Source organism: Phascolarctos cinereus, unplaced genomic scaffold (assembly GCF_003287225.1).
Source record: "Phascolarctos cinereus isolate Bilbo 61053 unplaced genomic scaffold, phaCin_HiC Scaffold_4;HRSCAF=312, whole genome shotgun sequence".
NCBI classification, from domain to species: Eukaryota; Metazoa; Chordata; class Mammalia; order Diprotodontia; family Phascolarctidae; genus Phascolarctos; species Phascolarctos cinereus.
Window position 1 is genome coordinate 395,385,021 of NW_027555847.1, and position 26,243 is coordinate 395,411,263.

General features: G+C 39.5%; 2 protein-coding genes across 3 annotated transcripts in view; one reads left to right on the top strand and one right to left on the bottom strand.

Annotated features, from left to right (window-relative positions):
* The window catches only part of NKD2 (NKD inhibitor of Wnt signaling pathway 2), a 100,239-nt gene extending 91,262 nt beyond the window's left edge, over positions 1–8,977 (top strand). For both annotated transcript variants that reach the window (XM_020985647.2, XM_020985648.2), the window contains exons 9-10: positions 1,204–1,331; positions 5,631–8,977. In XM_020985647.2, coding sequence (XP_020841306.1) covers positions 1,204–1,331; positions 5,631–6,196 — 694 coding nt within the window. In that variant the 3' untranslated portion in view covers positions 6,197–8,977. The remainder of the gene's footprint in view (positions 1–1,203; positions 1,332–5,630) is intronic.
* Positions 8,978–9,060: 83 nt separating this feature from the next.
* The window catches only part of SLC12A7 (solute carrier family 12 member 7), a 325,942-nt gene continuing 308,759 nt past the window's right edge, over positions 9,061–26,243 (bottom strand). Inside the window, exon 24 of the mRNA XM_078153300.1 lies at positions 9,061–9,915. Coding sequence (XP_078009426.1) covers positions 9,905–9,915 — 11 coding nt within the window. The 3' untranslated portion in view covers positions 9,061–9,904. The remainder of the gene's footprint in view (positions 9,916–26,243) is intronic.

The following is a 26,243-nucleotide window of genomic DNA, read 5'->3' on the forward strand; positions in this document are numbered from 1 at the left end:
TTGTATTTCTCCCCTTCTCTCCATGACCACTCTAGTTCAAACTCCCATCACCTCTTCCCTGGATTATTACAGGAATCTCCTAATTAGTCTACCTGCCTTGGCTGCCTCAACCCATTCTACCCTTTTCTCAGTTGCCAAAGTTATTTTCTAAAGTGAATGTCTAACAATGTCACCTCTCTCCTCAATAAACTCATGAGTCTCCTTATTACTTATCAAATATGAATCGCTCCATTTGGCATTTAAAGTTCTTCACAGTGTGGCCCCTTCATGTCATTCCAATTTTCTTACACATTATTCCCTTTCACACACTCTGTGATCCAGTTGTACTGGCCTATTTGTTGTCCCTGAGACATAACGTTCTATTTACCATGTGTGTGCCTTCGTCTCCCATGTCTGGAATGCTCTTCTTCCTCATTTCTACTTCCTGGATTCCCCAACTTCCTTCAAGATTCAAAGACCTTTCCTCATTCCCCCAGATACTCCTATCTTCCCCTGTAATGTTTTCTTGTGTTTACTTTGTATGTACCTTGTGTATACCTCTACACATATCTACTGTTTCCCCCATTCAAATATAAGCTCCTTGATGGCAGGGTCTGTTTTCACTTTTTTTTTTAAACACAGCACCTAGCATAGTGCCTTGCACACATGTAGTAGTGCTTAATGAATACTTGTGCGTTGCCTATAGAGTGCCAGACTTGACTGTAGTTCTTTTTTTCCAGTTCTACTACTTACTAATTAAGTGATCATTTTACCTCTCAAAATTAACCCATCTCAATGCAAGCTATTATTACCATAATGCCTTAACACCTCAACTAGCCCTCTGTTATCCTTTAAGTATAAATGAAATAATCATCGTAGTAAATCACATTTATACAGCACTCTAAGTTTCTGAAAACCCTTCTTCTCTACTCCCCACCCAGTAGCTGCACAGTTAGTAGTGCAAATGTCATTATCCTCATCTGACAGATAGAACTCAAAAAGGTTAAGTGAACTGAAGATGGTCACACAGATAATAAATATTGGAGCTGGGATTTCAAAGCAGACTTCTTGAGTTCAACAATAACATTCCTTCCACTTTATCGCACAGCCTCTTACAGACACTTAAGGAGGGATTATGGATGTGTGTGTACAGGTTTTTACTTCAATATGGTTTTTGTCTTGTAACTAATATATTTGTGTCCTGTTCATTTCCTACCCACACAGGAGGCCAAACAATGACCACCACCATTACACCGTGCGTGAGCAGTACTGTGTTGATGAAAATACCGAGAGAAGGAACCATTATCTTGATCTTGCTGGGATTGAGAACTACACTTCAAAGTTTGGGCCAGGTAGACACTCTAAATCAGATACAAGGAGCCTTCAAATGTGGATAATCCTCTTTTTGGGGATCCAGAAGCTAAATAGGATAAGGATTTCTAGCACTCCTATAAAATAAAATCTAACTTTATCACTCTTCAGAGCTCAGGGAAACTCATGCCCTATTTATTTATTAAATATGTGGTTTATAAAACTTCACATTCACACTAATTTGGAGAGCTGTGTCTTTCCAGCCTCTCTTCCCTATGACTTTGTTGTTGCTGAGTCCTTTAGTCATGTCCAACTCTTTGTGACCCCATGAACCCCACTGCTCATGGGGTTTTCTTTGGCAAAGACACTGGAATGGTTTGCCATTTGCTTTTCCAGTGGATTAAGGCAAACAGAGGTTAAGTGACTTGCCCAGGGCTATACAGCTAGTGAGTGTCTAAGGCCAGATTTGAACTCAGGTCTTCCTGACTCCAGGCCCAGCACCCTATCCACTGAACCACCTATCTACCTCCTAGGCAAACAGAAGTTAAGTGACTTACTCAAGATCACACACATGGTAAGTGTCTGAGGTTGGTCCTGACCCTGAAGTCTTCCTGAATCCAGGCCCAGCACTAAATCCACTGAGCCATCTAGCTGCCTCTGCGTGACTACATGTAAAATAAAATTATCTACCTATGATAAAGCATATATTCATATACCAACAAGTCTCAGTGTAGCAGGACCTTTCTCCATGGGGTACCCTGTGGGAAAAGGCCAATGACATCCTTCCATCTCAGCTTATAAGGCAATCTGTTGTTCTATATGTCAAATAATAATATTATCAAATAGGTAGAAGGAAAGATCCCATGGAATTTCTATATTCTCCCAGATTTTCATGTCAACAAATTATCACAGAAACTCAGAATCTAAAAGGGACCTCACAGGCATATAATACAGCTAGTACCCAAACAAGAATCTTCTGTACATCAGGTCTAAATCAACCATTGTAAATATCATCTATAGTGATGGGTAACTAAGCACCAGTCCACATGCTCCAATTGATAAAGGTATTGTACTGCTTAGCCCTTCTTTCAGGGAGAAGTAGAGGATTCTGTTATTTATTTGGGTCCTATCTATATAGACAGCTTAGCTGCAGCTGCAGCATAGGCCGCTTGTGGGTACGGTGGATAGCGTGCTATGCTTGGCATTAGGAAGACCTATGTTTAAATCCTGCTGTGTTCAAATCCTATCTTAGATACTAGCTGTGTGGCCCCACTTAAACCCCCTCAGCCTCAGTGGCTTAATCTGTAAAGTGGGGATAATAATTAATGCTCTATAAATGCCATGTACCATTATTATCATTGTGTAATTCGAGTGAACATTTAGGGTAGGAAATAACTAACACATACAGGTGTGGGTGGTCATTTGTTAATATACAACCTGACATTGGGTTACAAAACATTTTCATCATGACCTGTTTCTTGAACCAATATGTTCTATTCTAACACGTTGAAAGGGAGCTTCTAGCAAAAGGCTTCCTGCTTTGTTCTTAATGGCCTCTTCCCAGTCTTTTCTGCTATATTTTGTTAGTCTCTAAAGACCTAAGAAAAGCAAAAGGGAAAAAGCAGAGGCGGACTGTTCTAATATAAATAGCATGGAGTGGAAACACTATTGTAGAATGTTCTTGAAATATCCTGACCCAGGGGATTAGCAAAACATTGAGGCATAACATCCAAAAACACCTAATGACTTCTAACCAAACTGAACTTGGAAGTTTTTTCCCCCCTTCGGGAAGTACCAGCAATTTAACTGATCTATCCTGTTTTTCTAACAATAAGTCAGATGAATGCACTACTTAAGGGCTATTTCCTATCAGATACCTCTTCCATCAACAGGAGGCTTGTGCATAAAGAGGGGAAAACACCAAATGAACACTTTAGAAAGGAATGATACCTGTTTTGTAAAACTTTACCAAATCATTTTAAATTGACTTTTATTTAAGATGTTTGAAGGACATTCAAGAGGCAGCATAGAGGGTAGAGGAAAAACCTGAGGGTCAGGATGCCCTAGATTCAAGACCCATCTCTGATACCACTGTCTGGGTGACCCTGGGTCAGTCACTTAACCAGGAAACTTTCTAAGGCTATAAATTGTAGAGTAGTTGCTGATCTGCACTGATGGAGGGGAATTCTTCACCAGGAGTTTTCTATACTGATGAGTTCACAGATTCAGACAAAAAAAAAATAAGGAGGTTTGAAGGCAATTCTTAAAAATGGATAAATTGGGGCAGCTAGGTGGCGCAGTGGATAGAGCACGGCCCTGAAGTCAGGAGTACTGAGTTCAAATTCGGCCTCAGACCAAACACTTGACACTTACTAGCTGTGTGACCCTGGGCAAGTCACTTAACCCCAATTGCCTTAAAAAAAAAAGGAAAGAAAAAAATGGATAAACTTAATTTGCCCAATATTGAATTGTCTAGCCTGAAAGGATTCTTTCCTGTATTACTCAAGGTAGAATCTATATTTAAGACCTCTAATGGCAGACACAGATACTCTAAGCAATTTTTCTTGGGCACTTCCACAGTTTATGTATGTAAGGAGTCAATTCCAGGCTTTTCAAAATCTACCTTTGATATGCTGTCATGGTGCAGGGGAATGCTGGATTTGGAGTCAGAGAACCCACGAAAAGCATTCAATATCACTGGGCCTCAGTTTCCTAATCTGAATAATAATAGCTAGCATTTATATACTACCTTAAGATTTACGACAAGCTTTCGAGGCGCCGCAGGAGGCGGATGTGCCTTTGGGCCCTCCCGGGCGGGGGCCTGGCCCGCCCTGGCCCTTGGTCCCTGGGCCTTGGGGGCCCGATCCCCTCCCTCCCCACACTGTGGGTGGCTCCCTCGAGGCCCCCCAGGGCCTCCGTGGCCTGCATGGTATGTGGATCCCTCAGACTAGCAGGCTAAGCAGCCAGTTCATTTGACTAGCTCTGACTCAGCAGCCTGCCAAGTCATCAGAGGAAATCTTGGTGGTAACCAGGATCATCTTCTGCAGGCAACAGTAGCTGTTAACAACTTTGAGGCCCAAGACAATTGAGGCATCAGCAGAATCTACAAACTGGAAATGTGTTTCAAATTTCTCATCCTGACAGTCCCTTCTCAGCCCTTCCATCATGTGAGAAAGCCTGACTCTATTGCCTGAGCAGTGGAGAATGGAACCAGTTTTATGTCAACTCTGTGACCCCTGTCACTTTAGGAGGTGCCAGATTTTGAGGGTCATCTGTACGAAAAGCTGTCAAAGGAGGCAGCTTTGTCTTAACTAACCCAGTGGCAAGCTGTCAGTGGCCAGGCCTCTCCTTGTATGAAAATCCCTAGCTCTTCCTCCATTAAGACTTTGGGAATCCTGGTCCTTGTTGGTACTACTAGAGTTGGAAGAAGCTAGGAAACTTATCTGGTGGATAATTGGACTCTGTGAGTCCTCAAGGCCACACATTTTATAAACTATTTTTGTCTTCCCTTTGGGCCTGGACCTCTCTTCCTGAGGAGAAAGCTACCCCAGGAACAGACTGTATAATAATAATGGCCCTTAGTGGTACTACTAGAGTTGGAAGAAGCTAGAAAAACTTGTGGTTAAGACTCTTTGTTGCTCTGTACTGGACCCTACATAATAGTAAACATCCCCATCAGCCCTTCTCCTCCTGACAACCTGCCACAGGACAGAGTATGGGAAGACTGCCCCCCTGCCCTCTCTCCCATGCTATTTGACCCAGAAGAAGCTTCCACAAAGGTGAGCCCCATCCAGAGATAACTATGGTTTTGACTAGACTGAAAATCTGTGATGCTGCAATAATTTAATAAAAGTGTTATGGAGGTTTCCTCTAAGAGAAAAAAAACAGATTTACAAAACAATTTTTGAATATTTTTTATCCTTAACCAGTATCCTAATCCTGGGAGGTGGGTGCTATTATTGTCCCCATTTTACAGATGGGGACAGTGATGCAAACAGGTTAAGTGATTTGCCTAAGGTCACATAGTTAATGATTTCTAAGGCAGAATTTGAACTTGGGCCTTCCTGACTCCAGGTCTAGTGCTCTATCTACTATGCCTCCTAGTCGCCTAAAAAATGAAAGATTTGGATTAGGTGGGCTCTGAGGGCTCTTCAGCTTGAAATCTATGAATTCATTTAAAGCCTACAAGATGACAAAGAGTACATCAATCAATCGAGAAACATTAAGCACCTTCTATGGGCCAACCACTGGGCTCAGCGCTGGCTATATGCATATTCATAGTCCCATATAGAGGGGGCGTAGGAGAAAGGCCCTAACCCTGTCTCCCCTTCTATTTGCAGGTTCCCCTCCAGCACAACCCAAACAAGAACACCACAGCAGACCCTCCCATTCCCAAAACAGGTCACGTTCCCAGGAGTCCGAGGCCCACGTGGTGCATCACCGGAGGTCGCAGGTGCTCGCTGATTATTCTCTCCCGGCCCCTGAACCCAGCCCGAGGGTCTTGGAGATGCAACAAAGGTTAAAAGGCCAAGAGAAGCAATTCCTGAAATCGCCCAAGGGCTCTGGCAAAATGCCAGCCGTGACAGGGGGCAACGGGAGTGGGAAGCCAGGGAAAGCATTTAACTCCTACCTGCCAGCCACGCCCTCCCCAGCCGCTCAGGACGTGTACCACCTCCAGCAACCACCGCACCCTCACAAGAAGTACCGGCAGAAGGCGAAGGACGCCCACTCCCCGCTGAAAGCCGCTCACTCCCAGCCCGCTGTGCTGGAGCACGAGGTGATTCGGGATCTACCCCCTGTCTTAACCAACGAGGGCTACGTCATTCCGGTCATTCAGAGACACGAGCATCACCACCACCACGAACATCACCACCATCACCACTATCATCACTATCACCAGTCCTGAGGGAGGGGCTGAGCTTCAGTCAGGAGGCAGTCCCAGTCAACGGTGTCTCCAACGACGGAATTTAGGACGGGAGAAAGGGAGGGGGGCAGCAGGGACTGGGCCTGAAGGGAAAGGGGAGAGTGTATTCATCCGTTTACTAATTATAGCATTTGGGGTCATCTTTCCTTCTGAAATGAAGTGTTGGCATATCCATGCAAAAAAAAAATTGCTGAATTTATAATTGCTTTTCACTTAAAAAACCCCACCTTACAGATCTGCATAAAGAATATTATTTTCTTTTCTGTTAAATATTTAGCTCTACTTCTCAGGTGTGGGTGCAGCTACAAAGTTGTGCCATGATGCTCTACAGAGAGGTCTTTTTAAAAAAATACTGTAGTCTCATAATGTTCTTAATGAATGCGTTTGAGGCCACTGCCACCTCTCAGAGAGAATGCTGTTTTATGTACTCCATAAAAACCGTATATATATTTGTAGAAAGATAAATTTATATCAGCTTATGTTTATAATTCCAAGATGAGGCCTTCTTTTTGGTAAAAAAAAATATTAATAATAACCTCTACTCAGATGATCTTAAGATATTTTTCTCACAACTTTGCTGGTTATTTCTATTGGTGCTTCCAGCCATTTTCTGGGAAGTTGTCAGACGATTGGTAGCTAACCTTTGAGCATAGGTCTTGTATGTCCAGAGTGAATGTAATATGTTATAACCTTTAAAATAATTTATTTGTTATTAGATCATGATGGTGGTTTGACTAACAGCTTTTTCGTGGTCTTCAGAGTTGTGGGTGGTTCCTTTTAATATGTGGTGTGAAGCACTGACCATAGTGAGGGAAAGGCAGTAGATAGCATGGTGCTGAGTGTTTGCTGTTGGTCTGAGTGTTGTTGTTTCTGGGAAAGGAAACTTAGGTGGCTTTCTGCCTGAGACCCAGATGGGTGAGTCATGTGACCCAGTGGAAAGAGCCGTGAACTAGAGAGACATTGATAGGACCTCAGTTCTAATGCTAGCTCTGGCCACAGGCTGGTGGTGTTATCATGGTCAGATCGTGACCCCTCTGGGCCTCAGTTTCCTCATCTGTAAAGAGGTTATTCTAAGTTATCCTTTAAGTCCCTTCCAACTTCCTAACCTCAAAGGAATGTTAGATCCAAGGGAAAAAGGAAAGAGTGCAGAAAGGTAAACATGGTTGATCGCTACCATTTCACTAAAGCAATGATACTCCCCAAGCAAACTAAGGAAAAGGAATCCTCTTCACTTGGGGGTATGGCCAACAACTAAGTGGAATCATAGTGGAGAAGTGAGTGGTATTGGAGGTGGAAGGGAGCAAGAAGAAGGTAGGATCAGTGGATTGAAGTGCAGGATTCTGGTCCTAGTTCTAGGACCTTGAGCGCCATTTCTTTGTGCCTCAGTTTCCTGATCTCTAAAATGGGCATCTCCCACAGCGGAAGGAGAGTGTATGGGTTTTATTGTGAGTCGGTCATGTGAAGAGTAGAGAATGGCATGATATTAATTGGAAGTATTGTTGTAACTATGGCACAACTGCCATCTGAGTTGAGAAAATGGACATTTTTTTAACTCTGATATCCCCACCAAAGCTGTCTTCTTAACAGTTAGGTCATCTTTTTCAATTAGGAAAAGGACTAAACATTTGGGATGCACTACCCAAGAGTTGGGTAGTACCTTGAATGAATTTTAGTGTTCCGCAGTGTAAGGTAAACAGCTGAGACTCGTCATTCTGGTTAGGGTGGAGAAGTGTAGGAGATACACTAGTGGAAAGGCAAGAGATGTGTTGTTTAGGTTTGTTTGGGTTTTTTTTGTAATTTGTGAATTTGTATATCTGACAATGTATTTGCTTTCTTAACATCATACTGGTATAACAATAAGCAACATTTCATTGGATTTTTTCAGATGTCAAAATAAAGTGTGTGTCTTTATAATATTATACACTACTTTAAAAGCAAGGTTTTCCTCATATATACAGTCCATATATATCTATGTCAATGTATGATTATAGATATATAGATATGCACACAGTATATATGCACTTGCTATATAGAGAGCATATCTATCTGTATATATACATTTATATAAAAAAGAAAATTAATAATATATATATATACATACACACATGACTCCATATTTATGGATAAAGTTATATCTTTTCCATTCTGCTGCTCTCAAAGAAAAACTGAATTCTAGAGTCGATTAATGATAGAGGGAACAAGTTCTATTCCATTGCCTCAAGTTATAGAGACCAAGCTGTAAGTGAGAATTCGGGCTGTTTGTAAATAGAAGTTTGGTTGTGGGAACAAAGTAAGCCCCTTCCTTCTTCTTGGTACTTATTCCTATTCTGCTCCCATTTAATAGGTTTTTACAACTGTGTCCAATATGAAAAGTAATTGGTTTCCCTTCCCACAATCCTAGACCATAACTGACTCACACAGAAAGGGAAGTGGAGAACTGAGGGAATTATCTGGCTCATTCAATCCCCAAACGTCCTTTTTGTCTTAGCTATCTAGATGTGTCAAGGCAAAAAGCCACTATGCAGGAGGAGGGAGACTACAGGGGGCCAGAGGTGCCCTTTTTCACATTCCGTTTGCATGGAATCTCTGTGAATGCGTGTGTGCCACTAAGTGTTCTGGACAGTATTCTTCCAATAAAATCCTAGTGTAACAAAGTAGCTCACATCACTGTATGGATATTTTTTTGCAAAAAGAAAAATGCTTTGTAATAGCTGTATTGGATTTCATTTGTACATGGACTTAAATAAATTCATTATTTATTTAGTTCCAGCAGATTTATTGAGTGTTGTATAAGGGTCTCAAGCATAATATTACAGTCTTAAGACTGAGCTGTACTGTAATCAGCCTGTCAGTTTACTGACAAGGAAGGGAGAGTATGGAGAGGAGATGATGTTTCTCCATGGGCCCACTGAATGTAGGCTTTGAGTTATTTGAATTCAGATCCTGGTTTGAAATGGCTTTGAAACACCCCTTCCTTCAATGATGAAAGCAATGAAATACTGTCAGGTCAAAACCAAGAGCTGAATGAGTACTGCCTTGGTGAGGAAGTCTGGGAAGCCAACAGCCAGCAGGACATCATTCCTGCATTCCCTTCTTTCCTCTCCCCCCCCCCCATTTTCCTTTGAAAACTGGAAGTTTGGATCAGGCAGCTGGAAGAACACCCCTCCTACATAGAGTCTCCAACAGCAGCCTGCTCAGAGCAGCTACAAGTCAGCTAGAGACCTGTGAACTCCAAGTGGGGACGCTGGAGAACGTATATTGGAGAAGAATGGTTATATCAGTTAAAAAGAAACAATCAGGACAAAGCCTGAGATAAGAGAGCTGGTAGGCAGGAATCCCACATAGAAAAACATTCCAAATAATATTATGGTAGATAATTACTGCAGAGTCAGGATAGGATACCCACTACCTCTACGGATTTTGGATCATTCGGTACAATATGAAAGATACCCTATGGTGATTTAGTGAATTGAAGAAAGACCTGAGCGCAAGTCCCATTTCTGCCTTTGGACAAGCCGTTTAATCACTCAGCACCCTTAACAATTCTTTAAGACTGTATAATTAGTAGAGCAGTTGCCAGTCAACATCACTGGAGGGAGTTTCCTTATCAAGAGTTCCTTATAACAATAAAATCACAGGTCTAGTCCAAGACTATCTTGTCTTGATACACCTTGTTCTGTAGAAGCAACTTCATCCTGTGTCTGAACCAAATTTTGTTAAGTCAAATTTTTATGAATTGTTTGCTAAAGTAAAAGAAAACCTTTTAAAAATGTTCATACTAGCGCCTCATTGAGTTGTTCTGTAAACTGAGGTTTTTGTATATCGGGGTTTCTTAGAGGGGAACTCAGCCACATTGTGATTTTCTTCTGAAAGACTCCCCTTCTTGCCCTCGTGAGCCCACACAGGCCCATGCATTTCAACAAAAATAGGTCTGGCTTCACAACGAGAATCCAACAGAAACTTCTCTTGCTGAGGTCTGCAGTGACCTCCTTCTGACAAGATTCAGTATACCAGGGTCTGTCCATTGCTTCTGACAAGACTGAACATCCTCTCTTCCTTAAAACCCCTTCTAATCTCAGTATTGAGATTATCATAATTTTCTTTTTTATTTTATTTCTAACTTATGGAATAAAACAAGCATTTCCATAACATAGTACAATAAAAAAAGATGAAAGTACAAGAAAGGATATTAATAGGCAGTTTTCTAATACAGGAATCGAAACAATTTAGAAGCATATAAAAACACTCTAAATTATTATTGATTAGAGAAACGTAGATTAAAACAACCTTGAGATATCATTTTACCCTTACCAGATTGGCTAACATTCATTGTTTTCCACCACTTCTCTGACCACAAAGATCTGGGTCTGTTTTCTTCCCTTCTTTCCCATTACCACTAATTGTCCCAATATCAGGAATTTCAATGCTTCAATCCCACACCACCTATTCCAGAGAGATCAGCTGCACACTTGGTTTCAGTTACTCCTTATAGGTGAACGATTCTCACAATAATCCTTGACAATATCTCTCTGGCACCATATTCCATCTTCTCTGTCTGCAATGTATCTCTATGCTGTTACCATCTAAAACTACATTTAAGGAACAAACCCATCTTCCCCTGTTTAACCCATCCCTATTTTTAAGCCTCCTTCCTGTCTACAGCATTCTCCTTCTGTCTCCCTAAGTACAAAAAAAAACCTTTCTGCCTCCTTCAGTAATTCTCTCCCCATGCCACACAATCACTCTGTTACCAGAATTCTAAAACTTTTGTGCCACTTCTTTAAATGTGACGCTCATCATTCCCACATCCAGGGTCGTAGACCAGGGACTTCACATTGTAAACTCCAGGATGTCAGTAGGCTCTGATTTTTGCCTTTTGTTCCCATGATACTTAGTTATAGTACTCTGCATGTGGTGAACCCTCAATAAATGTTATTGACTGGCAGCCAATAAATGCCTAGCTAGGCCACTGCAAAAGCCTTACTAGCCTCTTTACCTTCAGACATTTCCTTCCGCAGTCTGATCTACTCAAGACCACAGGGATTGTCTTAGTTAAATGTAATTCTGGATGTATGATTCTCCTTGTCAGAACTTTGCAATGGTTCCTGGTTGGGACCTAGAGTCAGGAAGACTTGAGTTTAAATCCTCCCTAAGACGCTCACTTGCTGTATGACCTCAGACAAGTCACTTAACTTCTTTCAAGATCAGTTTCTTCACCTGTAAAATGGGGATAATAATTGTTCCTACCTCCCACAGTTGTTATGAGACTCAAATGAGATACCATATGTACAAGTGCTCTGCAAACCGTAAAATGCTATGTAATTGCTAGCTTTGTTATTATGTTAAAAGGACAGTTGAGACCTGCCCGCATTCTCCCTTTCTTAGCAGACTTCCCTTATTAATAATCACAACTTGTTTCATACCCTCCATTCTGGTCAAACAGCCATCCATGACATTCTACACTCGCTTGACCCTACCCCACGATGTGAGTTATTCAGAGGAGCTCTTCTCTCAACACTTTATTAGAACTACCACCTTTGGTTACTCCTTCTTGCCTCAGAGAGTTCATCTTTTTTCAAAAATGACTCCACACTTACATCCTCCAAAAAAACCTCTCTCCATTACTCCTACCTGGCCTCTCCATTTACTGCAAAAATATAGTCCCAATCTTCCAAGCCGTAGTTCAGAGAGGTGGTAATTAAAAGTCCAGGACTTAAAGTCAATAAGATCTAGGCTCAAATCTGGGGCAGTTAGGTGGCACAATGGATAGAGTGCTAGGCCTAGGTCTTGAGTTCAAACTCAGCCTCAGACACTAACTGTGTAACCTTAGGAAAGTCACTTAACCTTTGTTTGCCTCAGTTTCCTTCATGGTAAAATAAGGATGATAATAATAATAACACCTGCCTCCCAGAGTTGCTGTCAGTGAGGACCAAATGATATAATAATTATAAAACACAGTGCCTAGTACATAATAAGTACTATATAAGTATGAGCTATCATTATTATTATTAAATAATGCTTCAGACACTTAGAAATCATGTGATTCTGGGTGAGCAAGTCTCTTGGCCTTAGTTCTATAAACTAAGAGTGGCGGAATCAGAATTTGAACCCAGGTCCTCTGGCTCCAAGTCCAAAAAACAATCTATCTTCAGGAATAGAAAAAAAATAACTGACTCAGTTTCCTTATCTGTAAAATAATGGAGTAGGATTAGATGTAAGTCCTTTCAAGCTTTAAGATCTATGCATAGCTGCTACTGAGAGGTGAAGTATCTATTATACCAGGAATGTAAGATTTTATTGATATATTAGAAAACTTTAAATGTGAAAATATGTTTAACATGAATGGATAAGTAGAGCCTATACCAGATTGCACACTGTCTTAGGGAGGGGGAGAAAATTTAAAACTCAAAATCTTATGGAAGTGAATGTTGAAAACTAAAAATAAATTAAAAAACTATAAACATAATCACTGGCCTTCTTAAAAAAAAAAATAAAAATCAAGATCATGCCAATAGGTAGTAGATAGTAGAATAAGCTTTTGACAAGATTTGGCAGCAATTTCTGTTAAAAAAACAACAACAACAACAACCAAGCAACATTTTTTAATGTGCCTAGTGCGGTACTGCATGTCTTCAATCCCAGCTACTGGGGAGGCTGAGGTTTGGGGATCTCAACCTAAGGAGTTTTGACCTGCAGTGCCTTTGGTATTAATGTAGTAAGTCCTCAGGATCAGAGGCCACCAGTTTGCCTAAGAAGGGACAAACCAGCTCCAGTCAGAAATAGAACAGGTCAAAGTTCTCATACCAATCAAAGTGGGATCATATCTATGAGTGGTCCTTGCACTTTTTAGCCAGGGCTAGATAAGGAGACCCAATCTTAAAAAAAAATTTTTTTTCTTAAATTTAAAACAGCCATATTAAAACACAGGAATAGCAAGGCAAATAAAGTGATATATCACAAAGTTCATATACTAGGTGAGATTTAAGCCAGGAATGCAGGACTAGTTTAATATTATATAAACCATAAGCATAATCGACTATATTAACAACAAAGACAACAAAAATCATATGATTATATCAATAGATGCAGAAAAAGCTTTTAACAAAAAACACCCATTCTTATTAAAAACACTAGAAAGGAAAGGGCTAAATGGAGCCTTTCTTAAAATGATAAGTAATATCCATTTAAAACCAAGAGCAAGCATTATCTGAAATGTAAATCAACTAAAAGCCTTCCCAATAAGATCAGGGGTGCAGTAAGGATGTCCACATGATTTAGATACATGATATCATAAGTAAATTACGGGAGCATGGAAAAATTTACATGACAGATCTATTGAAAAGGTAAGAGTATATGACCAAACAAGAAATAAAAAGGATCAGGGAAGTAAAATGGATAATTTTTATTACATGAAATTAAAAAATTTTTGGCACAAACAAAACCAATGTGGACAAATTACAAGGAAAGCAAGAATTTTTTTTAAATAAGTAGCAGTTTCTCTTTCTCTAATAAAAGCCTCATTTCTCAAATACATAGAGAACTGATCCAAATTTATAAAAATAAGAGCCATTCCCCAATTAGTAAATAGTCAAAGGATATGAGAAGCTATCAATAATCATGTGAAAAAAAATCCTCTAAATCACGAATAATTAGAGAAATGCACATTAAAAAAGAAACTCTGAGGGGCTAACGTGGCAGAAAAGGAAAATGACAAATGCTGGAAGGGATATGGGAAAATAGGTACACTAATGCACTATTGGTGGAGTTGTGAACTCATCTAACCATTCTGGAGATAATTTGGAACTAAATCCAAAGGGTTATAAAACTATACATACCCTTTGACTCAGCAATACACTACTGGGTCTATATACTAAAGAGATAAAAGAAAAAGAAAAAAGACCTATATGTACAAAAATATTCATAGCAGCTTTTTGTGGTGGCAAAGAATTTGAAATTGAGGAGACGTCCATCAATTTGCAAATAGTTGACCAAACTGTGGTATATGATTGTGATGGAATACTATTGTGCTATAAGAAATTATGTGGGGCACTCAATTGGGTATGGAAATCTGTCTTACCCTACAGGAAAATAGGGGAGGAAGGGGACAAGAGAGCAGGGAGATGATAGAGAGAAGGGCAGATTGGGAAAGGGGTAATCAGAAGGAAGTACTTCTGAGGAGGGGCAGGGTCAAAAGAAAGAACAGAATAAATGGGGGGGCAGGATAGGATTAAGGGAAATAGAGTTAGTTTTTCACAACATGTCTACTATGGAAATGTTTTGCATAACTGCACATGTATGGCTTGTATTGAGTTGCTTGCCTTGTCAATGAGGGTGGGTGGGTGGGAGGAAGGGAGAAAATTTGGAACCCAAAGTTTTAAAAACACATGTTTAAAAAAAATGTTTCCACATGGGAAATAAGAAATACAGGAAATGGGGTACAGAAATATATCCTGCCCTACAGGAAAAGAAAAGGGGAAGGGGATAAGAGAAGGCAGGGGGGAGACAGAAGGAAGGACAGACTAGGGGAAGGGGTATTCAGAATGCATGCCATCTTGGGGTGGGGGAGGGGCAAGATGGGGTGAAAATTTGGAATTCAAAATCTTGTGGAAGTAAAGTTGAAAACTAAAAATAAATAAATTTATACAAAAAAACCCCAACAAAACAAAAATACAATTGTACCTGCCCTCAAAAAAAAAAAAAGAAATTATGTAGGGGATGGTTTTAGAAAAACCTGGGAAGATTTTTATGAACTGATGAAAACTGAAGTGAACAGAACTAGGATAAATTTTCCGTAGTAGCAGCAACATTATAACAATGATCAACTGTGAAGGATTTAGCTACTCTAATCAATACATTAATCCAAGACAATTCCAAAGAACCCATCATGAAAAAATGCTATTCACCTCCAGAGAGAGAACTGATGAAATTCTGAGTGCAAACTGAAGCACACTTTTTTCACTTTCTTTATTTTCCTTGACTTTTTATTTTCAACATGGCTAATAGAGAAATGTTTTGCATAACTTTCCATGTAAAATTGATTGCTTGCCTTCTCAATAGGTATGGGAGGGGTGGATAGGAGGGACAGAACTAGGAACTCAAAAACATTTTTAAATGAATGTTAAAAATAAATAAGTTTTTTTTTAAAAAACAGAAATAAATAGACCTTTTAAATATGACAAATGGTACTATCTAAAAGCAAGAGACACTATTTATGGAATGGAGGAATGCTAGAGACTTTTCTAATAAAATCAAGGATAAAGCAGGAATGTCCACTGCCAAAAGCATTATTTGATAGAGCACTAGAAATACAAGTTATAGCAATAAGACAAGAAAAAAGTACCTGAGGGAATAAGACTAGGTGAAGAGGAAACAAAGTTATCAGTTTTGCAGATAATATGATGGTGTACTTAAAGAATCCTAGTTGGTTCAGGAAAAAATTAATTTAAATAATTAATAACTTCATCAAAGTAGTAAGATATAAATAAACCCAGATAAATTATCAGCCTCTCTGTATATTATCAACAAAATTCAGCAGGAAGTAATAGAAGAAGAAATTCCATTTAAAATAACTACAGAATATATAAAATAATTAGGAGACCACCTACCAAGACACATATGGAAAGTCTATGAATACAGTTATAAAAAATTCCTTACAGAAATAAAGACAGACCTAAATAATTGGAGTGATATTAATTGCTCATGGTTGCACCATGTCAATATAATAAAATTAACAACGACACCTAAATTAATTTACTTATTCAGTGCTGTACCAATCAAATTACCAAAGGGTTACTTTAGAGAGCTGGAAAAAAATAATAAAATTCATCTGGAGGAACACAGATCAAGAATCTCAAGGGAAATCATGGAGGAAAAAAAGCGAGAAGAAAGTAGGCCTAGCAGTAATAGATCTCAAACTATGCTACAAAGCAGAAACCATCAAAAACTTTTTGGTAATAGTTTAAAAAATGTAAAATTTGACCAGTAGGACAGATTAGGAATGAGCAAATGCACACAGGAACCTAGTATTTGATAAATCCAAAGACTCCAACTACTGGGGTAAGAACTCACTATTTGACAAAAAACTACTGGGAAAACTGGAATTTTGTCAGAAATTAGGATTAAATCATTATCTCATGCCATATGCCACAATAAGCTAGATCTAAAGGATCATATCATGAATGAATTAGAGGAGAACAGAAGGAAAAATCTTTTTATAACTATGGATAGAAGAAGATTTCTTGACCAAATAATAGAGAAAAGGGATGGCAAGAGATAAAAATGGATAATTTTGAGTATGTACAACTGAAAAGCTTTTGCTCAAATAAAAATAAAAGTGGATAAAATAAGAAGGGAAACAGCTAATTAGGAAGAAAAAATCTTTACAAGTTTCTCCTATAAAAGTGTTATATCCAAGATATATAGAGAATTGATTCAAATATATAAGAATAAGAATGTAGTAAAACCCCAATAAGTAAATGGTCAAAGAATATGAATAGGCAGTTCTTAAGAGAAGAAATCAAGTTGTCAACAACCATAAGAAAATGTGTCAAATCACAAATAATAAGAAAAATGCAAATTAAAACAATTTTGAGTTTCATATCAAATCCATAATATTGGCAAAGATGGCAAAAAAGGGGGTGGATTTACAATTGTCAGAGATTTTTGTGGAAGGAAAAGAATGCTAATGCACTGTAGTGGGGGTTGTAAATTAGTCCATTTATTCTGAAAAACAATACAGAACTATACCCCAACAGTCACTAAAATGTGACCTAGAATGACCTAGAAATATCACTGCTAGGCATATATAATAATAGCTAACATTCTTATAGTGCTATACACTTTACGAAGCACTGTACACAGATTATATTTTGACTTTGAATATTTCTTGTTATCTCATGAAGTTATTATTTTCTATTTGTTCCATTCTAATTTTCAGGGAGTTTGCTTGGGTAAAGTCTTGAATCTCTTGTGCCATGCTTTTAGTTCCCTTCCCAAGTCTTTCTTCCTTAGCTCTTAATTGTTTTTCCAGTTTTTCCCCCCTCTGGTGTTCTCATTTCATTTTTTAAAATTTATTTTTAATTCTTTTTAAAAAACTCTTGCTTCATCTCTTCCAGGAATTCCATTTCAACTTGTGTCCAAGCTGTGTTTTTCTTTGAGGCTTTGCTTGTAGGTGTTTTGGAATTTGTTTTGGACATGCTTGGAGTTTTCTTCCTCTGGATTTGTGGCTTGAGTGTTTCTGTCATCATAGTAGGTAGTCTTTAATAGTGGAATTCTTTTTTTTGTTTGCTCATTCTTCTAGTCTACTTCCTGTCTTTAGACTTTATGTTAGGACCAGGTTCTATACACTTCAGAAGGGAATGTCTGGACTAAGCTTGTGTCTTCTGGGTCTTGCAGGTGTTTCTTAGAGTACTGAGTGTTGGATCTCAAAGACAGCTGGCAGTGGGGACCTGCAAGCTTTCAGTACTCCCAAAGTGGTCTGATCAAGGACAAACTGGATCTGCTAGGATCTGACAAAATTGTTCCTGGTTTGAGCTTTGCAAGTTCCTGCCTTGGGTTTTGGTCTGACCAACATGCCTGTGGGCTTACCTCATTTGGAGTTTCAGTAGACTACTACTGGACTCGGCCACTATTAGCCTACTAGAAAATTCTCTCGGTGTATAGTGTCAGAACTACAGCATCATCTTTAGTCTGGGATTCCTTCCCTAGTTATTCTGCTATAGACTTTAGACAGGGTTGGAGAATAGAATTCCTAGAGGCAGGTTCTCTTTTCAGTCCACCCTGGATCTGTGACCCAGAACAGGATAGTAACAGAGGGGCCAGCTGGTACTATTCCAGCTCACTGCACACTCAAACCCCGCTGTGCTGGATCTCGGGACTCTTTTTGCCCTGGTACACTACCTCTCCCTGGGTTGGAATGTTCTACATGGCTATGCTTGGCTATATGGAGGGTATCCCCTATACGCAGCATGAGAGTGTTGTGTGTGGCCTGCAGGGAGGCCAAAAAAATAGCGATCTCTATCATCTTCTACCCCACCCTTCTTTAATTCTGGCAAGGAAGGGAAGCAGGCGGTTGGAGATAGAAGCTTGGATACTCTGCTCTCTTCAGAGAGAGGAGGTACCAAACTAGAATTATATCTCTCTGCTACCTTAAATATTGTAAGTCTAGGGGATATAGTTTCCTGATGTTTATTTTTAACAGGAAAAGAAGGACCCCAAGCTTTATATCCAAGGTTTGACTCCGTCCCACCAAATGCCAGTTCTACAATGAATACATACCCAACAAATAGCAAAGAAACCTTTTTATCCAAGTCAAGAACAAAAGTGAAATCAGAGAAAGTATACATTTGAGAACATATACCAGACTATACAGAGTGAAGGAGCTCTCTCATTGGGAAAGAGAAAGAGAAAAAAAAAGAGAGAGATTCAGATAGAGAGAGAGAGAGAGAGAGAGAGAGAGAGAGAGAGAGAAGCAGATCTCTACCAAGATGGTAGATTCCTGGTTTCTAGCGTAGCAAACTGGGGAGAAGGACACAGTGGAGAACTGCCAGCTTGTCTCATGTCAGCTTCTTCCCAGAGTCTTTTCTCTCTTCAGAAGCCTGAAGTTGTATTGATATCATTCATCTCCTCTCTTGAAGCTAGAAGCCAGAAGAACCTGGAAAGACTCAAGAGCCCGAAGAACCCGGTTTTCTCTTCTTTCCAGCTCTCACCAACACCTCTCCACCACTCATGCAGATGCAAGACTTTGATCTTCACCATGAGGAGACAGCTTCTTACCAAGAGGCTTTGGGGCTTGGGTTACATGGCTAAACCTTATCTCCAGGTTTGCAGACCTCTCTATCTGTCTCTTTTTGCCACCCTAGGCTGAGAAAAGGACTCATTATTATTTTTTCTTAGGGCAGCTAGGTGACACAGTAGATAGAGCACTGGATTTGGAATCAGGAAGACCTCGGTTCAAATCCTGCCTCAGACACTAAGTAGCTATGTGACCCTGGATAAATCAGGTAACTTCTCTTGGTCTCAGTTTCCTTGTTTAAAAATGGGCATAATAATAGCACCTAGTTTCCAGAGTTGTTGTGAGTGCAAATGAGATAACATGCACACTGCTTTGCAAACCTTAAAGAGCTATATAAATGCTAGCTATTATTAGTTACTCCTTCCTGATCAGGTGCATTTTCTAGGTCTGTCTGGAAGACTTGCTAGGTAGAGCTCAGCTGTAAATCTCTGTGTTATTCTTCCATCTTGTCTGTCCCTCCCCCACCAGCCATCTTGCCTCTGTCCCCTTCACAGATCCTCACGACCACCCTGTGAGGTTAACACTATTATTATCCCGGTTTTATAGATGAGGAAAATTAGCTGAGAGAAGCTAAAAGACTTGTCCAGGGTCACAAAGGTAGTAAGTGTCTGATGCTGGGTTTAAACTTGGTTCTTTCTGACTCTAACTCCAGCACTCCATTTACTATGCCACCTAGGGTAATAGGGTAGAAAAATTCTTTAGGATAGAAAGTAGGGTAGGAAGTAGGATAGAAAGATTCTTTGCCCAATAAGCACTGCCCTACTGAAGCATCACTTTCTTCACTTAGTCCCAGTAATCTAATGAATCTCATCTCCCATTAACCCCTGACTGAGTCACTCTCCACCAGTCAGGCACATGTCCTGCAGGTTGGCTTGTATCCCATTCTCCATACTTCCTGGCAAATGCCATCCCGTTCCTCTGTCTGGGATGCCCTATTAACTCATCACTCATCCTCCAAACGACTTGCTTAATCATCTGCAACCTGACTCCATTTCTTCAAAAGGCACTTTGGGGGATCATAAACACCAAGTGCATTTCCCCAAAAGGCCAAGAAGAAGCAACTCTCCTCGAATGCAGAAAACCCCCAGGAGAATCAAATATCCAAAAGAGGGACTTATACACTTCCAAAAATAGAAAAAAAGGCACCAGATAAACAAAACAGTGTTACCCGAGAAACCAAAGAATGAAAACAGTTTTCTCTAGAGAAAATTCTACCATGAATTTGGAGGGGAATAAAAGTCACTCTTTAGAACACTACCTTCTAACAAACGCAGAATGCTTTAGTCTTAACCATCGTTACTCTGTTCTTCTAGCCTTTGATACATGAAGATTTTCATTGCTGAGGTCAGTTTGGTCATCGTAGAGGTTCAGCAGTTGGTATTAGGAGCCCCATCACAAGAAAACTGGTGCTTAATGGTGGGGAAACCAGTTCTGTTGTTGGGAAAGGGATAGAGCATCAGGCAAGTATTCTTTCACAAAGAAACATGGCAGTAGCTGAGTTACTGATGGTGCCCAGAGCCCTGAGAGATAGATCTAGGTTTATGGAATTTGGGAACCAATCATATCTTGGTCTTTACCAATACATCTTATACCAGACCAAGTGACATGGTATTCATTAAAAGCAAAAAAAAAAAAAAACCCATTCAATTAAAATATAATAGCAGTGTTACATATTAAAGAGAAATGCCATATATCCAAAGTGTTACAATTTCCCACAGAATACCAATGGAATAGAGGGAACTCTCCCTAGGACAGACTACTCATGTTCCTAAAGGTGTTTCCCAACTGAAATACTTCTAACAGTTTTTCCTCTGATCAACCTACTAACTTTCTGGTTTCCTTCAAGTTCTAATTAAAACCCCATCTTCTACAGGAAGTTTTCCCCAACCCCTCTTAATTCCTTCCCTATTTCCTATCTATTCTAAATATAGCTTGCGTTGTACATATTTGTGTGCATGTTGTCTCCTCCTGTAGATTGTAAGTGTCTTGAGGGCAGGAGCTATCTTTCGCCTCTTTTTGTATCTCTTGCTCTTAGCCCAATCCCTAGCACATAGTAGGTTGATTGATAATTGATTAATGATTGATTGATTGATTCCATCAGTTCAGTTTCCCGGAGAGTTGTACTTTCTCAATTAAAGCTGCTGTCTATTTCCCTGAAAATTTGCTATTATCATTTCATACTGGGCTGCTTTGCCACTGGGCTCCTTATGTGATGAGTTGCTGCTGCTGGAAATTCTTCTTCCTGAAAGGGAGCCCTTGCAGCTCTGTGGACCCCCCAGTTAATTACCCCTGGGCCAGATGAGAGGTCCTCAAAATGCTGCTTTTTGGAGGTGAGATTGTGCGGAGTCTATCAAGCCCTGAATGCTAAATAATCCACTCAAGCACATTCATCATCATTGAAAAGAGATGGGCCAAACAATCCGTATGATTTCTATTGTTCTGTCTATGATATGTAGTTGAATGTCCATCCATCTCTCGAGCTAATTCAATAGCACTTACATCTAGGACAAGCACTGTCCATGGAAAATGAGTCAGGCCTAGAATTGAGTAAGAAAACAGAATTGGCTGGGCTACATTTAGGAAATTTGTTGTTGTTGTTCAATTGTTTCAGTCACGTCTGGCTCTTTGTGACCCCATTTGGGGTTTTCTTGGCAAAAATATTGGAATGGTTTTCCACTTCCTTCTCCAATTTATTTTACAGATGAGGAAATTGAGGCAAACAGGGTTAAATGGCTTGCCCAGGATCAAACAGCTAGAAGTGTCTGAGATTAGAAAACTAGAAGGGGATCTGACAAAGACGACACAGAAGAAGCAGTCAGATAAGGAGGAGGAGAACCAGGAGAGAGTGGTGTCCCAGAAACTTAGAAGAGAATATCAAGGAGGAAAGGGTGATCAATGTCAAAGGCTACAGAGAGGTTAAGAGAATGAGGGCTGAGAAAAGGCCATTGGATTTGGCAACAAGGTGACCATTAGTAACTTTGGAGAGAGCAGGTTCAATGGAATGAAAAAGTCAGAAGCCAGACTGTAAGGGGTTACGAAGAGAGGGAGAGGAGAGAAAGTGCAGGCACCCATGGTAGATGGCCTTTTCAAGGAGTTTAGCTACAAGAGTAGGAGAGATGTAGTATAATAATTAGTGGAAACAGAAGGATCAAATGAAGGGTTTTTTTCCGGATAGAGGAGACATGGGCATCTTTACAGACAGTAGGGAATAAGCCAGTTGATGGGGAAAGATTGAAAATAAGTAGAAGCTAGGGGAGGGTGAGGGAATAGGTCAAAGGGGGATATAGAAGAGTGTTTAGATTTATGAGAATGGGAGAATAAGGGAAGGATCCTTGTGGGGGGCAGGTTAAGTAATACGAGGGCAAGGTAAAGGGTAGAAGCAAAGTAGAGGAGTTAGGAGGGATAGGAAATGAGATACACACAAACATAAAAACAAAGATCAGAAGTAGAATTTGTTAGGGAGAGTATATGTCTATATCTGTATTACGCATGTATGTGTGTATGTGTATATATATATATATATATACACACACATGTATATGTGTATCTATATATCTATAGTAATACATAAATATATCTTGGATTAATTGTAGCCTTCTAGCAAGGGAGGGTGGGAAGATGGGGGAAAAAAGAACAAAGTAAAAAGTGCACAGCAGAGAACAAAAGAAAACTAACAAGGAAGCAAAGAAAAGATGGACAGCTCTCAACACAACATGTAGTATTTATTATATAGGCTTTCTTGAAATGTAAATTTATTGCTATATAATTTTAATTCTCTCTTATATTCTACTGTGCACATGACATGCTTTTTTTCTTTTCTTATTTTGTATTTAAGTTTCAATATTTAAGTGTATAATGTTTCTTTTTCTTTTTTATTGTGTATTTAAGTTTCAGTAAAAAAAAAAGTTAAAAAAAATAAGTGGAATCGTGGGGATGACAGAGGAGGCAATCTGTGGGAGAAGACATGATGGACTGGGCACTTGAACAAGTAGAGAGGCATTAGGCGTGGTAAAGAGTAAAGCAACTTCACTCTATGAGACAGGGGTAAAGGAGGAGATAGTGATAGAAGGCATCTGAATGATGAGCAATGAGGAAGAGAGAAAAGGAAGCTCATAGCAAATGGCCTCCACTTTTTCTGTAAAATATTAAGCAGGGTTCAAAGATGAAAGGGTGGGGGAGGGGAGTCATGGGAGGTTGAGGAGAGATGAAAAGGTTTGGAAGAGCTACTGTGGAGAATGGGAGTGAGTTGATAAGAGAACTTCCCTCCTGTGGTCTTATTCTGCCCCATGGGGTTAACTAGATCAAAGGTATTCTCTTTTTCATGAAACAGTCCTTCAAATACTTAAAGACAACTATCATGTCGTCTCTTAAATCTTTTCTCCAAACTAAACTGGCTATGTCTCTCAGTCTTCATTTGTACTACTTGATTTGGCTAGATACTATCGAGTTTGTCACTGTCCTTCATAAAAGGTGGTGCTCAGAACTGGACGCAAAATTCTAAGTGTGTTTGACCTAGAGAGAGAGTGTGACCTCCCTACGTGAAGACACTGAACCTCTCTTAGCACAGCCTACAACTGCATTCACTTCCTTAGCTGCTATGCGACACTGTTGGCTCATATTGAGCATGCATTCCCATAAAACTCCCAGATCTTTTTCTGCTACATACCAAATCTTGCATTCATGAAGTTGAGCATTTTGAAACCATGTATGAGACTACATAGATTCAAACCAGTGTTTTAGTCTGCCAAGCTCTTTTTAAATTTTAATTCTATCGTCTAATACATTAGCTGGCTTTACCAACTTTTTGTAACTTGTAAATTTGATAATCCTGTCATGTATTATTTGACCTAAATAATGGATTAAAAAATATTAAAAAGCCTAGAAGTAAGCCCAGATCACTGGGGCAGTCTCCTGAAGATCTCCTTCCAAGATAACATTGAACCTTTAATGCTTACTCTTTGAATCTGGTCACGCAACCAGTTCAGAAAATACCCTTACATTATCTACTCGCATCATTCCATCTTTTCCATAAGGAATGTGTTGAGAGTTTTCATCACACACCTTGCTAAATTATAGGTAAAGTATATTTACATTATAGGTGGCACAGTGGATTGAGTGCTAGGCTTGAGGTCAGGAAGACCTGAGTTCAAATCCAGCCTCAGAAATTTACTAGCAAGTCATTTAACCCTGTTTGCCTCAGTTTCCTCATTTGTAAAATGAATTGGAGAAGGAAACGGCAAACCACTCCAGTGTCTTTGCCACAAAAAAAAAATGGGGTCACAAAGAGTTGGATATGAGTGAAAACTAAACAACAAACATTTACAGTTTTCTTCTGTCTACTAGTTTCACTCTTAGACCCTTCTCCCTTGTGTGGTAGCTGTCCTATGGATGCTCAGTGGGGATATAGAAAGGTGTGACAAGTAGAATGCTATGTTCTGTTTGCATGCAGAAATCAAAGAAGCACATGATTATTCAAAAGAGAGGGGCCTAACACTCCATACACCTATCATGACTTAAATGTCATGCTCTCAATTCAATTAAATTGAACAAAAATTCATTAAACATCTGTTACTGGGCACCAGGCATTGTATTCAAAGCAAAAATGAAAATGAAACAGGCCCAGCTTTGGTTTCTTTCCTACCATTTCCACTTCCTCACAAGGCTCTGGGAATTCTGCAATAGTCTCCCCATGGCTGGGGAAGCTTAAATTCCCTGAGTCACCTGTCAAATTAAGGACTGCAGGAATGACTGAAAGCCCTTTTCCTGCTACTGAGGAGTTTGAATATCAATTAACCAGCAATTTTTCAGGCATTCCTTCCCACCCCATACAAATCAGAAGCAGTGCAAGAACCTTACCCTGAAAAAACCTGGTGAGGGCTCCCTGCTCCATCCCCCCAATGACCCATCCTTCTTATCCCAGATAAGAACCATATAAAAAACATCCACACTTTCCAGTTTGGGGTATCCAAGGTGTCCATCATTCCTAACTGCCTTTCTTATAATTGTGAATATTTTTCCTCTATAAAGCTTCTTTCTTTTCTGCTGATTCTGTCCCATGCTCTTCCTTGGACTGCGCTTTGGAATACTAAACCTGACCTCAAGCTGTGTTAAGGTGGGTTCAAATGAGATAATGTATGTGAAGTGTTTTGCCAACTTTAGAGCACGGTATGCTAGTAATGGTAATGATTGATGATGATGAGGATGAGGATGAGGCAACACACTGGAGACTAATATTAGAAGTTAGATATGGTGATAACTATTATTGATGGAAAATATAGTTTGTGATAGAAAGGTTGGCAGGTCTTTTCCATTTGGTTTGCCATTATTCTCCTTCCGATTTCATCTTTAAATGATCTTGGATGATCTGACTTAATTCGTTCTCAAGTCAAGCTGTCTTAAAACTTGTTTGCCCGACACTATTTCTCACATCTCATGAGGCAATACCACTCATCTTCTTCCCCCATCCTTCTCTGTCAGATGTTTCAAATTGATTTATACTCTGAACCAGTGTTTCCCTTGGTTGCCATCTCTCTCTCCTTGGCAAGGAGATCGCATCCTTCCAGGAGATCAAGTTGTTGCTAGCTGAGGCAGTTTCTAATCCCGTTTAGCCTATGATTGATTTACATAGGTTAAATTTCTGAAGAAAATGAAGATCAGCTGTATTGCTGTTTGTTCCTTTATCTATTTCTTATTTGTCATCAAACAGCTTGTTTAATTAGATCAGGTAAGAGCTATTTTGTATGTATTGCAGACCTTATCTTTTCATTTTTAGTTTTTTAAGTTGGTGTTCATTTTGACCTTTGTTATAACAAATACACGCTCTGACTCAACACTGACAGCTGCTTAAAATATAACTTCCACATTTGTAGCTAGTTAATTTCTGTATGTTAAAATATTGCCAAGACACTGTGATGTTATTTGAAGTGATTTGTCTAGTAGAATGTGGGGCATGGGCTTGAGGACAGGGGATGTCTTGTTTTTGTACTTGTGTCCAAAACACCTAGTCACCGTGTCTGGCAGATAGTACAAATACTTGCTGATTGATCCAATGCCTACTGATTCTGTTCTTGAAAGAAATACACATAATAAATAGACATAAGACTTCTCTGCAGTCTACAATCCTTTTGTCTCTTGCTTTTTAATCTTGTGTTTTATATATATATTATATAATGTTTATATATAATTATATAATTGTATATATAATTATATTATATATAATTATATATAAGCATAATA